General features: G+C 44.2%; 1 protein-coding gene across 1 annotated transcript; it reads right to left on the bottom strand.

Annotated features, from left to right (window-relative positions):
* Positions 1–3,103: 3,103 nt before the first annotated feature.
* On the bottom strand, positions 3,104–16,008 carry tmem200a (transmembrane protein 200A). Its single transcript, XM_084031339.1, has 5 exons — positions 15,406–16,008; positions 7,030–7,164; positions 6,435–6,736; positions 6,162–6,325; positions 3,104–5,536 (listed from the first exon to the last, which is right to left on the bottom strand). Exons 2-5 carry the CDS (start codon positions 7,155–7,157, stop codon positions 4,430–4,432), a joined length of 1,701 nt encoding a protein of 566 aa, XP_083887465.1. The 5' UTR covers positions 7,158–7,164; positions 15,406–16,008; the 3' UTR covers positions 3,104–4,429.
* Positions 16,009–17,390: the final 1,382 nt, after the last annotated feature.

Raw genomic sequence — 17,390 nt, 5'->3', positions numbered from 1 at the left:
ATTTACCCTCCAGATGTGTCATAGTAATTAGTGTGTTTATTAGCTGATTAATCAGTAAACTGCCCACATCTCTGCTGTTATTACTGGCATAAACACACACGCACGCCACATTCTCGTCCTTGTTTTTTGTCACAAAAGAAAAAAAAATACACACAATGAAACCTTTTTATAATCATGAGGGAAGAACTAACTGAATGAAGGCCAATCCTCATGTACCTGAGTTCCAGACTGACTGGCTCTTTGTAGTTTTATGCGACAGACTAGAGTTCCTAGCCTTCCTTTTCTTTGTCCTTGCTCAGTGTTCTGCCCGGTTCTTATTCCGTTTATTCCACACGGCCGTTGCTGCGCCGTGAAATGCGAGAAGCTTCACTCGTGACGGCAGTTGTCTAGAATAGCAAATGTAAGTGCTTTTGTCACGTGAACTTGAATACGCCGGCTTTCGCATGTGAACGTTTAAGGCCGCCGTATGCTGTTTATGTCCATGTTGTCAACAGACCCCATCAAAAGAACCAAAATCGAGCTTGTCCGTTCCGACTGACGACGTAAATCTTCAGAACACTGCACACATAGTTTCATAACACTGTCCGTCTGTGGGTCTTTTAATTTAAATTTGGTACAGATATTTCAACATCCAGTTGAAAATGGCAATTTTTTTACCTCCCAATGACTTTGAAGATCCTGTCACTTTTCCTATAGTGGCACCATGAGGTTGACATTTCAGGTTTTGTGTAAAATGTCTCAATGACAATTATACATAATGCCATGCCACTTGGTACAGACATCCACGTTCCCCTCAGGATGAATTGTAATAACTTGAACTACCAGGTACCTCTCCTTCAGTCCAGCCATTTAAAGATACGGGTCATATCTGTTGCCTCATGCACATCACGTCAGTTGCAGAATATTACAAGACTGAGTCTCTCCAAAACAAAAGGAGCGACCCAGGCGCTAACAAAAGCCCAGACGATGCAGCACGTTTGTGTGTCCTGCTCTGTTTGTGTCCCTCAGAAAGGGGGAACTGGGATATGGATGCACAACCTGTTGAAGCATTAAACATTTAGATTCTCTGCATTTACGTCCGTGCACACAGTAAAAAAAACATTGGGAACATTTGATTCGATTGCTTCCCTCAGACAGCCATCTGTCTCAACGGGAGATGCACTTAGTAACCAAAATGTAGTAAGAGGAAGTCCTGTATGCCAAATGACCCAAATGTGCCCTGGCTGTGGTCATCATCTATCTCTGCTGCCTAAATATGTTTCTGGCCTTCAGGAAGGGTTAGGATTATCATCTGTGCCCTCGGTACCACAGAGAATCAGATTCCTGCTTTTAAACTGCATTGAATGTGTAAGGAATATCTTTGTACGCTTTCATGTTGGTTGCATCTTTGGTGTGTGTGTTCACACAGAGCTGTGGAGCATATGGTAATTGTTGATGACTCATCCAGACCATATATTATAATATTGTATGCAGGGGGGGCGTGGAGAGAAGGAGCAGGAGATTCAGAGACACAGGAATTAATGATGTATATGTGAGGTTGTGTGACGGTGTGATGGTTCATGTGTGTCCTGCTCCTTGTGTGTGAATCTGTGTTGATTAAACACACTCGGGACAAAAACACCTTTCAGTGAAAATACAATTTATTTTGGACATTGACCCATAAACTGTCGGGAACCAGTTGATGAAGCTCTCTGGTGAGATTCCTGCACACTCTTGTCTTTTTTGATGTTTTATCCTTCATGTGTGTTGCATTAAACGTAGCACGGAAGATGTTTCACTACACTGAGAAATGTGTTGAACTGTAGCCGACAAACGGAACAGAACCTGAAACGGAGATACGGAGCGACACGGAGGCTTCGTGTCGGCTCGTATATTTACTGAAGATAGACGCGACTAAAGTCTTCACACCTCAACATGTTAATAACAACTCATGCCGAGACATTATTACTATGTTGCTCAGCAGCTGAATTCCTGAAGTCCAACCTGCAATCTTCATCACACGGTGAATTAAAAAAAAAAGCAAATAAATACAAAGACAACACAGGATAAGTCGACAAACAGGATAGCACAAAACAGCAATGCTCTTATTTTAAAGTCCAACTGAAATCATTTAGAGAAAACATCTGTTTTTGTAGTCAACATGTTTTTTTTTAAATGCATTGTTGGTTGTTTTGTATTACATACTACTGACAAACACAGTATACAGTACATACTGTGTTTGTCAGTGATATGAAACTGTGAAATCAGATTATTTCACAGTATGCCAGGCTTGAGCCGTTACAAGGAATGCCTGGAGGGATTTTGCACAAACATCCACTTGGATTGCGGGCGAGCAGATTCAATTTTGCTGGTCGAAGATCAACGTCAACGTGACCTCACAAAACACATTTTTGGCCACAATTCAAGTATCGAAATGCTAATTATAGCAATTTCACACTAGCGTCTAACAGGATAGCGTAATGAAGCGTTGGCATTTTGGAGGTATGTGGACGTAAACTGCAACGTGACCGCGAGGCGTTCATTCTGGTCTGTTTATGACAAAATGTTGACTTTATAGGATACTGCATGGTTCGGGTCCCTCATGCCAGAAACTATTATATTCAAAAAGCTCACGGAGAAACAAACAGGATCATAAACAAGGGGAGGCTGTAAATATAAAACATCGCTCGACAAAATGTTGCCCAAACGGCTGCTTCAGTTGTAACAACGACACAGTTGTACGCCATCCCTCCCAGTATTAATGTATTTAGTCAGTTTGATAGGCCGCTGACTCAGCAAGTATCTCTCTGGCTGCTGTTTCTCCCGACGCCGCCTGCTGCTCTGTAGCCGCACTTAAGGAGCATTTCAGCTCCAAAACATATAAGACAACCCACAGGTTCACATTGATTTTATAATGGACACTTGGGCCGTGATATTTAAACAAACTATCCGTCAACGGGGGAAAATGAAAGCCTCTTGTCTATGAGCTCAGTCTCTTGGGAGCTCCGGACTCACAGCAGGATCCGTGAGCTTCGTTGAGCTCCTCAACTCCAGAAAAGTTTGAGTTAGAAAGTGGAATGGTTTGCTGTTGAGGAGCAGATACGTACGTTGCAGATAAAAAATGTTTTTATTAATTTCAGTTGGACTTTACTATGACAGCGTGCTGGATTTATACAGAAAGCACAAGTTACGATACTACATGATGATTTACTGTTGGCCCGAGTGCAACGGCAGTTTATCACACTCTCTTTTATATTGAATTTTGAAGTAGTGCAGAGCCAAAAATGTGTTTGACTTCAAATGAATCAATCTTTTCTCAGTTGTTTAAGACTTTCATCAAGTAAAAATGCGTCAGATGTGTTATTTTGTCGTTATTTCTCTTAGAGCATTAAACACTTACAGTCCTAATAGATCTTACTTCTGCTTGTCTGTAAATATTAATACAATATGGCTTTTTCTAATACTGAATTGTTTGGGTAAAGGTTGACACAATGATCAACATATGAACGATAGACTGCATATCCTGAGTGAATATTTTCTAGTAAGACGCTGACTTACACGGCCTGAAGCAGAGCCGTACACGGAGATTGTTATTACTTCTAGTTTTCAGTAGCGGACAGACAAAACATCTTACGGTAGTTTTTGGGAAACATGGACTCCTTTATTGTATTTGGCAGCCTGCAGCATCTCAGTTTAACTAATTTCTGTGCCATAGCGTACTGACATAGTAACTGTATTTGTTTGCTACAATCTGAGGATCAAAAAGACACACAAGCATACATAAACCGCCTTTAAAGCAAATACTTTACCACTAATGTCTATGCCCTTTGGGGCCACTTTAGTATGTCATTACGGGTTCTTATATCGGTTAGAAGCTGATTGATTCTGTTTTTTTGTTGTTGTTTTTTTGTGTCATCCGTTCAAAACGATTAGTCCATCTTCACAATCATATAAAGCACAGTGAAACTTTGTTTTCAAAGTCGCCACACACACAAAAACAACGAATAATTATTACTTTATTGTCTCTACCCTTCGATATTAATCTGGCCGAGCTCATTTCTCAGATTGTGCCGTTGACCCTCCCGTGCTTCCAGTGTGGCCTCGATCTCACCAGCAGCTGTTTGAATGAAACCTCGTAACAAACCAGATTTCAAAAGGTTTTGACGTCCCCGGCGAAACTTTATGAGAACTACTTTTGTATAAAGTAATGTATTTATTTTTATTGATCCCTGTAGCTCAGTCACAGGTTGGGGTCAGAAACTCTGGACCTGGTACAGTCGGCATTTAGCGTCCCGCTGACTTTAGGCCTGAACCTTTTGACTGTGCGAGATGGTCCTTTACTCACTACTCTCCATCCTGCAGGCAGCATCAGTGTCCTCCCGACACACACTGTCACTGTACACTCACACAGCCTGGAGACGGGTTTACAGGACAGAACTGTCTCCATCCTTCAGAACCGCGTCTCCGAGCTGCCCCTCTTAAGTGCGTTGCTGTTGAACTCGTCGTGCTCAAAACTTAGATTGTTGTGCGACCTGGATATCATCAGCAGCTTCTCCCGCCTGCTGTACTCGCGTCTCGCTGCCGACGCGTCCAGCAGCCGCTCCCCTTGCTCCTCCCTGTCCTCCAGCCGCGTGTAGCCTTTGCTGCTGCCCCGGTTGCCGCTGTTACTAAGGCAGCTGTTGCTACGGTCGAGGCGGGGCCAGCTGGGGTGCTTCCGCTGCTCCGGGTGAACGCTGAGCACGCTCGGCCCACGCTCCAGGTCCAGAGACTTGGAGTGGCTGCCGAGCATGTGCAGGGAGGAGTTGGAGCCGAAGTCGCTCCTTGCCGCTCCCGGCGAGAGCCAGCAGCCTGAGGTAGAGGAGGGAGCGGGGGAGAGGGAGTACGAGGAAGCTAAGGAGCAGTGGGAGGAAGAGGAGGCGGAGTTGCTCCGATGTAAGCCCGGCGGTTTGGAGGCCTTGGCAACCGATGCTACAGGAACCACAAGAGACTCCATGGAGCTCAGAGGCTGTGACCTCTCGCCCTCCCTCCTCTCTCCTCCCCTCTCCTCCTCAGTTATCGCCTCCATCTCCGGTTCGTCAATAACGCAGTTGTTGAGTTTGATAACGGGGAGAGTGAATGCAGAGAGAGAGGAGGAGACAATGGAGCGTGCGTGGTGTCCTCCTTTCTCCCCGTCTCCGTCCACCGACCACTGGTGCCGCATCGAATCCGAGCGAGCCAGCCCGAGCCCCGGGCGATCCCTGTAGAGCGGCGCCAGCAGCCCCGCAAAGCTACAATCCAGCTTGGCCTGCCCCCCGTGTCTGTGAAACTCCTCGTCCCCCAACAGCACCTCCTCCTCCTCCGTGGACCCTTCCAACCCTCCAACGCTGCCCCTGGCCTGCAAAGAGAACGCCAGGAGGGAGTTGCTGGCCCGACGTGCCGCGTTATCGGGCCCGAAGGCTCGGAGATCCGCGACTTCTCTCGCGTAGCCGCTGTTGCGGTGAAGCTGTTGTTTGTGCTCTCTCTGCCTGAGGCGGTGGATGTCGATGACGGTGGAGTACATGTCTCTCATGTGGATTATCTAGTGCAGGAGAGAAAATGCATTAAAAGAAGTGGCAGAGGGATTCAGTGTTCGAAGAGAACGTACGCTATAGATTCAAATGCGTCTGTTTGTTGGACGTTTGTGACCTTGGAATACGTGTTTGTCACATGAATTACCTGGAAGGCGGGGAAGGGAGGGGGAGAGGATAAATCAAATCAAGGGGAGGGAGAGGGAGAACATAAGAGCAGAGGAAATGTGATCGGAGGAAAACTGCCGGGACGAGGATGGAGGAAATATGATTTGCATGTTAGTTATGTAGAGATGATGAATATGGATGACAGCATCTCGTTCTGTAGAGAGTGGAGGAAGAACTGAAATGAGAATATGGCGTTGGGGCGGATTATTGACTACATCTTCTATTGACTCAGGTTTTGTGCTTTAGAATTGGAAAACATGATTGAAATTGTCCTTCATAACAATGCGCAGAATCGATTTTCCTGCACAAATCAGTGTTTCAAACCTTCCGAGGCAATATCGGATCTGTTGATATTTCCCGTTCCAGCTTATTGGCTGAACACGCAGACGCTCAGAATCCACTCGCAACTCGCAAATTTAATTTCTCTGGTGCCAGACACTGATGCATGTCCCAGTGTTTGTGCCCTACCTTGGTTTCTCGGTCTCTGTTTTCATGAAGGATGGCGTTAGCGCAGATGAAGATGAAAATCCCAATGCCCATGGTGAAGGGCCCGAACATCTTCATCCTCTCAGAGTGAAGGTGCTGCTCCAGGAACCGCGTCAGAGCGCCCCCCGTCTGCCTGGAGGGCGTACCTACACGCAGAGCACACGCAAATAAGCAATTTGAATTTATACACCACAGAGCAACTGACCTTCAGGAAACCAACCTACCAATAGAATTGGTCATCTTTTCATCCCTTACCTTGCCCATCATGACTCGTGCTGGAGTTAGCCACGTCCTCGTCCGTGGCGGCCATCTTGGCTCCATTTCCTTCCCCCGAGGCGGACGTTTTAGCTCCTCCAGCAGTTGCTGTCTTAGATCCTCCTCCTCCAGTCGGCGATCTGGTCCGATGCGTGGTTTCACCGTGCGGCCAGTAACCCAGCGTCGCCATGCAGATCCCCACCGCCAAGATGACCAGTCCCAACAGGAGGAAAAACCCGGAGGCAGAGTAGAGGCGGAGCCTGCCGCGTACTACCACGACATCGGTGCGTCGTTTCCGTTTTCTGGATGAAAATAATATGAGAAGAAAACCGAAATGAGACGTATATTTAGTGACATCATTACAGCCACCTTTTAAAAAATGGCAGATTTCAAAGCATTTTCATGGACACTTATTTTTGTGAATAGTCGATGCTAATTTTTATAATATTAAAACCAGTGTTCATGAATAAGATAAAAATTGAACTGTGACCACTTTTCTGTTGCCCAAAGTAGTTGATGAAAAAGCGAATTTGCAATTACAGGTCCTAGTACTAAAATATATGTACGTATGTGTTAATATATAAATCTCAATTACCTGGGGGCAGCTTCTGAGGCGGAGTTTCCCAGGCCTGCCGATGTTGGTAAGGACCGAAGCTGAGAGCGGGCGGAGTCTTGGCGTTTGAGCTTAGCCAAGCCTGTTAGCACTCCTGCTGCTGCAGTCATACTTAACCTGCAGATACACGTGCAGAAACACAGTAGTGATGAGTTCACGTGTCCTGTACGCCCAGCGTCTGCTGTGTACGTCTTTGTACTGCCACATCACAAAACGACGACTGATTCGCAGCCGTTGCAAAGCAGTTTGTTCTGCTGTTCATATATTTCACAGGAAGAAAAGACAACATTACCAACAAACAAGTCTGTGTGTTTCAGTGTGAGACTCTATATTCAGCATCTCTCACAATTGGGCAGCTCTATTTGTCTGCTTTTATGCAGGCTTCCTCACGTACATCAGTGTGACATTCGTTCTACACACTTTTAGTGTGAAAGTGTGTCAGACTTCCTGTTTCTTTCCAAGTTCCTGCTAACATATTAGCGGTGACACAGTTTTAGGCACACAAATTACACAAGTACACACCCAGAACGATCATGTTTGTTTACTGGGGATGTTTTTGATGTTGGGTGTCAGCCTCCAGGACAACATGGGCAGGGGTGTGCACGTGCGTGTGCATGTGTGTGTGCTTAGTCATACATTTACCCCTGTAGGGAGTTTGTTTACTGCGTTCCTCCTGTGTGTGTATGAGAGAGAAACTAAGGAAACAAGATAAGAGATGTATAAATAGAAAGCAAACACGTGGCTTGTGTGTTTCTTTTTTATCTTGGGTGCTTTTCATTTGAATTCAAAGCCTTCACTTTTTTAGCTTTGTCGTTATTTACGTTGGCGTTGCAGTTATAAAATTGGAAATACAGTGCTGCGTTAATGACATAATGTTAAAAAAAGTCTCTTTGCTCACCAGCTGCTCACATGTTTATTAATAGTTATCAAAGGGGAGAGGGTTAAAAACTAACAGGCTTTTTCCGGGAGCCTTCATTTCTCTTTTAAATGCCAGTTAATCTGAGCTCACATGAACATCAGCATTGTTGCGTTTAGCACTAAGAGGATTAAACCGACTATATAGTTGATGCTGAATAACAAATGCAACTTCATTACTGCAGATTAAATGACCTTTTTTTGTTTGATGCCATGTTGATAAAACTACACCAGGTGGAGGTTTCAGGTGTCACATCGTGTGATTGTCTGAATCTTTAGCATCACCTTCACATGCAGTTCCACTGGTGTTGACATTTTAAATGTTTTAACCTCATTTTCTTGCTCCCACTCACATTTGAACATCACCCCCTGAGCGATGAACATTGAAGGAATCATCACTCCCATGATCCCACGCTGCTTCACCAGCATCAGTGAGGTATTGTGTTGTTGGAGAGACTGCTCGGGCAGTAAAATTACACGTTGTGCATATCAAGGAGTAAAAAACAAAGTGGTTCTATATTTTTTTTATTTATTTGGTTGCCAGTCTGTGTATATAAGAGGATAAAACAGATTTAGCATGGGAACAAGAATGCACCCGTGACCTTCGTCTGTCTATTTTTTAATTCCTCTCTCCCCACTTGCGTCCACATCTCTCCTTCCTCCTCCAAGAACAGACTATCTGTGAATCTCTGTCTCCTGTTTGCACCCTCAGTCCGTGTGCTAATGCATTCTGGTTGTGACCCTGAATAAATGTTTCCCTACTTTACCTACTTTTCCTCCCCTCCAGCTGACTTTCTCATCTGTCTCTGTTTGTCTCTCCCTCCTTCCCCACGCACCCTCAGATCTATTTTTAATCCCTCTCTAATTTTGAATGATCTTTTATTTGGTCACTTCGTCGTCTTTCTCTTTCTGTGTCTTCTTCTTCAAATCTCAAAGCAAATACAATGTACTTTCAGATTTGGAATCAGACAAAGCCTTTTAGTATTCAAAAGTAACTGTGAATCACACACAGGACCAGACGTTCTCTCCTCCCACCCTCTTTTTCTCTTCTCACATCTTCATGTATTTTTCACGTCAATCATCTTATTGGTAATACAAGCTCTTTGCCACAGATGGTGAATCACACAAGGACGAACACAACCAGGTTTTTCTGCGCTCCCTCTCTCTCTCCCCCTTCACTCTTTGGCGTGCGTCACGTAGGAACCCACACAATGTTTGAAGAGCAGGGGGAGAGGTTTCCTCCGTTCGCCGACAGACGAAGGAGAGATGGGGGTCCAGGAGGGAAGGCCAGAGGAAAGGAGGCAAGGAAGGCATAACAAATGAGAGGAAAGGTGACAGCTGGGAATATAGGGACAGAAGGGAAAGGGGTAGAAGCACTTATTTAGATCAGCAGGGTGGGTACAACACTGAGTCATGACCGGAAACTACAGTGAAGAACCGTGATAAAACAAACTATTTTGAAAGAGACGTGGTGGGGGTGATGGGCGGATAGAAAGTGCTTTTCCTACAGTGACCGGAAAGAGGCAGAAAACAAGCCAAGTGCGTCTGTATTTTAACAAGGCAGGAGTAATAAACAAGCAGAGAGCGAAAACGCCGCCGCAACGGACTCGCCAGCGGAAACCACTCAGGCTTTCAGGCAACCACAGAAAATAGTTAATAAGAGACTTGTTGTTAGATTCTTTCCTGTACAAGTTATAGATAATCCAACGCTCCATTTCCCAATTTGCTACCTTCACATTTTTTCCAAATCAGTGTTTATTTCACCATGAATTAGCCTCCATGTGATCACCTTAATTATGACTAAATAGCTCTCGCTGTTTATCTGTGCACACTCACAGTAAGGCAAGAAAACAACTGCATATTCAATAATTGAATATATATGGGAGATGTCACGTGACGTATTGTCCCTATAGCAACTATATGTCTGCTGCTTCTAGGGTGACACGTTTCTATGGCAACTGCCAGCTGTGTGCACAAGAATGACAGGTTGATCACAATAACAGTAAATCCTATTTCTTTTTCCCTGCATGTGTCATTTTTATTTGTATTCTTTTTTTTAGGGAGGGGATAAAAAACAAGCCTTTTATCACCAAATGCTGTTTGCAATGATTTCTCTCCATCAAATTCCAAGAGTTGTGATTGAGAGGGGGAGGAGAGGTGACAGCAAAGGATGCTGGGGGAGGGGGAGGGGGGATTAAATGAGAAGAGGAGGTGGTGAAAGGGAGACACCGAGGATTTAGAGAGAGAGAGAGAGAGTTTGGCATTAAAGGTGTTTGTAAAAAAAGAAAAAAAAGAAAAAGCATTTACGCATTAGCATCACGTCGAGGTGTTAATTACATCTTGTTGCGATTAGTGCTGAAGCTCTACAATTCCTCCACACAGCTCGGCGAGGTCTGGTGTGTGTTTTCTTTGCACATCTTGAGAGAAGCGCTCATCTGTTCTGCCTCACACCCGGCAGGTGTCTTGCCGCGGAGACCGCCGAGTGCTCCGTCAGATTTTTTTGCGCAATTTGGACCCGTGACAAGTTCAATATTAATGAACTTTGAATAAACAAGGAAAATGACTCCGCTGAATGTATTTTCGCCTACTTTTCAGCCTTTCCTTAAATGAGAACGCTGGTATTGGCAGCGGTGGAAGAAGTACTCGAAAGGAGAAACAGATTTATAGTCTTTGGCCGAGATCTAGTTATCTTAATGAAAAGAGTGAACACCCATAATCAGCTGATAAAGGAGGAGTGAGAGAGAACTGTGACTGATTAAAGCATAAAAGTAGAAGTACACAGTAAGTAAGTAGCATATTTTATTAAATGCTTTTGGGGGCTTTTTGTAAGTTAGTTTGGGGTTCAATGAGAATTACAAACAATTCAATATTTTTCATATCTAAACATCATATTAAATCCATATGTTTGGGGTTAAGGCTGCCGCTGGTGTTTAATCCTGTGAACCAGACTGTATTTCACAGGAGTTTCTGGCCGTGAACGAAGCTACTATGTCATGGCAGGTGTATTAATCAGGACCCAAGGAAGCTAGTGCTAGCTAACGAGAAAACGGTGGTGAGTGTGGAAGAGGAAAGAGGGATGGTAAGGAATCTAGAGCAGAATTAAGGTAGTAATGTGAGTAATCAGGACGAGAGGAGGACAGCCAGAGGGGGAGGACTGGGGGAAGAGGGTGAATAGAGGTGATTCTTTGATCTACATGTAACAAACTCAACTAGCAGCACCCTGACACACGTCTTCAATAACTCCCCTCAGTCTGTGAACTGCACACTAACACACTAACACGTCATGGAGAATGGCATCTCCACAAAACGAACACGGCACGGAGAGAAAAATGATCATCCATCACGTCTCCCATTATAATTACAAGGTATTTTTGGTGCCATAAACTGCCGTGTGAAGGTTAACTGAGGCCAAATTGCTGTAATAAATGTACAAAAAAAAGAGAGAAAAAGGCCAGTGGCTGTGTTGTGTTCACCTGAGCTGGATGTAAATGGAGACAGACACCCCCTGCTGTTGAAAGGTCACCTGCCATAATATCATGGAGCTGGGAGTCACGCAGATAACAACACAGCTACTTCTTTTTTTTAATATCAAGGGCACATTTTCAGAACATACAAAGGCAGTTTAGTTTCTGTTCTCTTGCCAAGACAAGAAATTAGTTGCGTGATTAAGGGCAAACATGCAGTGAGCGATGTCTGATCTTTGTACAACCTGTTCTTGACACCACTTTTACCTTGAAATACTGAAATAAAGAGACTGTCAAGCATTTGATTGCCCGGGTCAAACTTAAGTACTTCATTTGCATGCACACCTACACAGTCAGTCAAGCACAATCATCAAAGGATGAAGAGTCCAGGACGGCGAGCAGAGCGTGTTTCTACACTGATTTCTTTGGATAAGAATTAATTTAGTGTAATAATTAATATAATAGTATAGTTCAGTATAATATAAGAATATATAATATTAAATACTATCGAGTTATACTAAAGGATGGGAGAGGATAGTGGACTAAATTTGTCTAAGCACAGATATATATATTTTTTTATGTGTTAAAGGATTATACTGTTTTACATGTTTCAGCCCATTAACTACAAATTCTGCAAACATAATATTACATTAATCGCAGTTAATCACTTCACCAAATGGCAGCTGGAAGTAAAAAGCCGTTATAATCATAAATAGTCTTTCAAAAACCCACTTAGCTTGTACCTTCCCCAACCCCCCCCCCCCCCCCCCCCCCCCCATAAAGCATCAACCTATAATGGAAGAAGTTCACATGATCCCTTTTTACGTTGTCCTTGTTTGCTCTTCGTGCCTCCCAGGTCTGTTTTTTATTTTTAGACAAAATAGCTCAGTAGTGTGATGCTTTCTGGGCACAGTGTTGAATGGCAGATACTTCCATAAACATCCTACCATGGAGGAGGATTCAAAACTCACCCTTTCTGCAATAAAATCACAGCAAAACCGAACTGAAAAAGCCCCTTGGATGAGTCTTCTCAGACCTAAAGCAACAACCAGGTTCCTATGATGAAGCTTTCAGAGATGACCATGACCTGGATGACTTCACAGACATTACAACACAATAACGTCGTTCATTAGGATGACTTCCACCACCTATTTCTGCTTCACAGAGGTTGGAAAGTCACATTCAATCTCGCATTGTGCTCTTTGTGAAAACGTTCAACAGGAATGTTGGTCTTAATGGGCCGCCACATGAAAGGCCACTCTATTTCACAGTACGTGACAGGAAAGATGGCAGGTGGTACAAAGACATTGATCACCACACATGAGACAATCTGGTTTGAATGGGGTTTTGTTGATCCCTGAAGTGTAATTCTCTGTTTGCTTTTTCAGAAAGGACATGAACCCCTGAAACTATGCTGGAAGTTATGGGTTATGTAATGTCAACATAGCATAGAGAGTGCAAAGACGCGGCCCTGAGAAAAGGTCAAATCACCCGTCCGGGGCTTTTAATCGTTTTATCACAATTTCCAGTACTAAGTAGAGGTGGGACAATATCGAAATTGATATATCAAAATAGATTTTTATTAAAATATGCAGGCGGTGTTTACTGATTCCATGCATTAAGCCTGTTGCCATTGTCACTACTTCATGACTCCTCTGGGCTTTTTGCCAGTTTATGACTTGGAATGATGTCACACGTAGACATGTTCAGTCAGTGTGTGTTAAAGAGGGACGAAGCTAAGACAACTGCTATTTGTTTCTCCTTCAGATACACAGAGATCGTGATGCGTATCGTAGATGATGTCTTGCAATATATCGTGTATCGCAGAATCGTGATATTGAGGGCAATATGGCGATATTATCGTATCGTGAGTTACTCTGTGATTCCCATCCCGAGTGCTGAGTCGGTTGGACGTGAATCAGGAGTTGGTATCGGACCAATAAGGATGAGTAAAACCTAAACGGAAAGCGAGCATCGCTTTACTACAGACTCACGGTCAGCGGTGAGTCATCTGTCTGGAGAATATGTCACTTTGTGTTTTCCCGCTGACCTTTCAGCAGCACATTTTCTGATGCAAGCGCTGGAGTGTCAAAACCCTGCACCCTCCTCACCATCTTGTTTTTCTTTTTTAAATGATTATTTCCTCATCATTTGGATGATACAGTCTTGCATCCTTCACACTGAATCACTGCCTCCTGTAATAAATGCAGCTCTACTCAATCGAATCAATTGAATCATCACATGCTCATGCCGTGCCTGTGTGTATTGGAGAGATCCCCCCTGTTGATTCTAATATATTCAAACAAAATGACTCACTCTGTCTCCCTCACAGTCCCCATTATCAGTCAGTCACCCACACTCATCCTGAGGCATGACCTGGAGTCCTGGGAGCTTTGTGGGGTCCATGTTTGGATTCTAGAGGCTCCACAGAAATTATTTCATTCTAGTATTCCTCAGTTAATATTTTCCATAAACATAATTCTTATTAATTTGTCATTTAAGACCCTTCTCAGAGGGAATTATGGCTGAACGATTTTGTAAAAAATTCGTTTTGACTGATATTACAATTTTTATACAATTTGCGATATTAGGTGGAATATCTTTTCCCCCCACATCATTATTTCCAATGAGTTGAAAAACATTCCAATGATTGTGGTGTGATTTTTGCAAAGATGTTTTCCGGAGAAGTCTGGAGATATGATTAAAATAATATTTGACAACATTTTGCCCCATTTTTTATTTGAAAATGGCAGCAGGCCAATTTGCGATATTAGGTGGAATAATTTTTCCCCCACATCATTATTTCCAATGGGTTGAAAAACATTCCAAAGATTATGGTGTGATTTTTGCAAAGATGTGAAAGTCTGGAGATATGGTTAAAATAATATTTGGCAACATTTTGCCCCCTTTTTGATTTGAAAATGGCAGCAGGCCATATTGTGATTTTGATAACTTGAACAGGAATGATTTGCTAAATCAGATAACCTGGACTATTTCCCCTAGATGGAGTTTCCTCGGGTGAACTTGACTCAACAGGAGTCTTTGCAGCGACAACGTGAAGAAACGATGACCTCCCGGAGGGGTATTTAAACGGGATTATCCCGTTACTGGGAATGTGTGAAGGAGGATTATTTGATACGACGCCTGACTTCTTAATGAATCTCAAATTGAACACGGATGCATTTCTGCGAGAAGCGTTTGGCAGCGAGGGATGGCTCAGTGAGTCACCCTTGTTCTTCATGCAACTCTCAAGGAGACAGTTGATAAATCACACTTAAGAAGTTAGAACCACAGCGTCTGTCGTTTAAGCGTCCCTCCAATCAAAAAAGTGTGTTGCTTCACGTCACATCACTTGTTTGGTGTTGGAACTTAAGATATCTTAGAAAGATATGCGTGAAGCTAGAAGTCTCACCTTAAATCTGAGTGTACGTATACGAGCGGGATTTTGTGACATCACAACTTGCAACCAATCGCCGTCCAGCACTAACACACAGTGTGTGTGATGTGTGAAATTTGAAGCTTCCAGTGCAAAAACACTTTGCGATAAAGTAAGAATCGCTGCTTCTGCGTCTTTTCTTTCTTAAAACGTGGAGGATCGTGAGTGAAGGTGCATTTAAAATAACCTTAGACCCTTAAGTGGTGACCTTTGACCCATCTATGAAGGTATACATATTGACATCACACCTTGTTAGGCTAATTATAATAAAGCGATCATAGTATTCAATCTCTAATAAATAATAAAAAAAATATGCAAGACAAGACAATAAACTGGACTATTTTAGATTATATTAAAGCTTAAACGCCATCAATTACAGTGGAAGGAACGTAGTCACTAATGGATGATCAGACCGCCTGCAGCTCATGTTAAACTTCCTCGTTCATCAAATATTCAACCACACGTTGTGAAATATGGATGGCAATAAAAGGACGGACTGCAGAGCTGTCAACTCGGATGTTTCCGACGCTGCTCGGGTCTTACCTTTGCAAAGAGCCGAGTGTTTCACTGCCACTGTGTCATCAGGCGTGCAGGGGGGGTGAGACGGCAGCCCGGGCTGAAGTAGAGAGCCATAGTCCACCTTGAAGGCTACTTCCACCGACGTGCCATGACGGGAGACGGTCCAGCTTCTTTTTATCGTGGAGAGCAGTCCAGTTTCAGTTTTGCGTGCGCGAGTTTTCCAAAGTGTCCGTGCGCGTTTTTCCGCGTTGTGTGGACAGAACGTGCGCTCCTCTTTAGAGAATCCTTAATAAAAAAACACACTCGTTAACGCACAGGCTCGTTATTCCCCCGCGGGGAAACACCCCGCGTTTCATCGGGGGAGGACGGCTCCACAAAGTCCCTCCTGGTGGCGGCCTCACTGGAACGCGTAAAACTCTATCTCCCGGTATGCGCGTCCAAAAAAAAAAAAAACTTGATTTCACGTTAAAAGACACGAAAGAAAAGACACAACTCTTCTTTGGAAAGTTGTTGCGTTCTGAGGAAAGCAGTAAACCGGCGAGAGGAGCGTGTTTTTAATCTGATCTAGAGAGAGAGAGAGACGGCAGCTCCATCCAATTCCTCCAAAGCGCTGGTACGCTTGTGGGAACGTGCGAGGCTTTCACCGAGGCGCGCGCACGTGTGTGTGCGCGCGCGTGTAAGAGAGAGGGGTGGGGGTGAATGGTTTGTATTTGTGCTGGTAGTGTGTGTGTGTGTGTGTGTTGGCGAGTTTATGGAGGGGAAACAAGGCACTGTGCCATGCGTTGCCTGCATGTTCAGGGCACACACACACACACACACAATACAACCGTGACTCGTTGTGATGGAAGACAGAAGCAGGGAGTAGACAGAAGAAGAAGAAAAAAAGCTTGTGATGTTAAATGCAAATGCAACATTCCTGCAGCGACAACTGCAACAAAACGTGTGTGTAATGTCCATGAAACGCCCGGAGCCTGGAGGGTTTATCACCACGCACACAGAGAGCATGGTTTCTTTTTTTGGTTCAACTTTTCTGTCCCTGTGAACACGGAGGGGGGAGGGGGGGGGGGGAGGGCATGCAAAAACATTGCAGATGTTGGCATGTGTGTCATTTCCTGTATTTACATGCTGGACTTTATTCAATGAAAACACACCAACTGAGGCGAGGTGAAGAGAATGCGAGACAGACGTTTTGAAACAATAAGCTATAGAAAAAGTGTCTGTGTGTGAGAGAGACACACACACACACACACACACACACACAGTAAGCTAGAAATAAAACACCCTGAGGGCAGAGTGGTACAGCTGAACGTCATTAGGACAACGTATTGGTCCTCGGGTGCCATCCTCAACCTCGTGCTCCGACCTTAACAGCCCTCTCTACACACACACACACACACACTAAACGGAAACCTTCAGACTCCTCCAGCGTCCCCGCTTAGCTTTTTTTCTTTATTTCTCCCGATTCCTCCAGTAATATTATACAAACCCGCTCTGTAACTCGTAAGGCAGCTGGTTGGGATTCATGTTGGAGTCGTACCCCCGGTCGGTCGGTCAGTCGCTGTATTTACATTCCACAATGGAGTGAAATGAAAACACGCCGGCCGAGAGAAACGGAGCAGGGGGGGGGGGGGGGGGGGAGAGGCGTGGAGAAGAGTGTGGGAGAAAAAAGGATTGTTAGCTTGTTGGGTTTCTTGTTTACAAGCCCATTTGGGAATATGGGATTAAGAAAACGTTGACTTTCAAGGTTATACTTATTGTAACCAGCTGCGGACGGGAGTCTGTATAGGAACATGCTGAAAATGAAACTGAGAGGGAGACGGGGTTTTGAAAAGAAAAGGGAGGAGAGGAAGTGGGGGAGGTGTGACAGGAGGAGAAATGAGAAGAGGTGAGCAAAGGAACAGCGACTGTATCCTTTTGAGCATCTTTATCGTTTGAAACGTGGATATCTCAATGGATATTAAGGTATAATTATTGACGAGTAAGGGGGCTGGGGGAAAGCCAATAGGATA

The sequence above is a fragment of the Eutrigla gurnardus genome (genome assembly GCF_963514095.1).
Source record: "Eutrigla gurnardus genome assembly, chromosome: 16".
NCBI classification, from domain to species: Eukaryota; Metazoa; Chordata; class Actinopteri; order Perciformes; family Triglidae; genus Eutrigla; species Eutrigla gurnardus.
This window is presented reverse-complemented; position numbering and strand designations above follow the sequence as displayed.

Excerpts from the sequence above, each read along its gene's own strand:
- tmem200a (XM_084031339.1), bottom strand. The coding sequence starts at position 7,157 with ATGACTGCAGCAGCAGGAGTGCTAACAGGCTTGGCTAAGCTCAAACGC. Across the intron at positions 6,326-6,434 it reads CACGAGTCATGATGGGCAAG|GTACGCCCTCCAGGCAGACG; the intron begins GTAAGGGATGAA and ends CTCTGCGTGTAG. Across the intron at positions 5,537-6,161 it reads ACAGAGACCGAGAAACCAAG|ATAATCCACATGAGAGACAT; the intron begins GTAGGGCACAAA and ends CTCCTGCACTAG.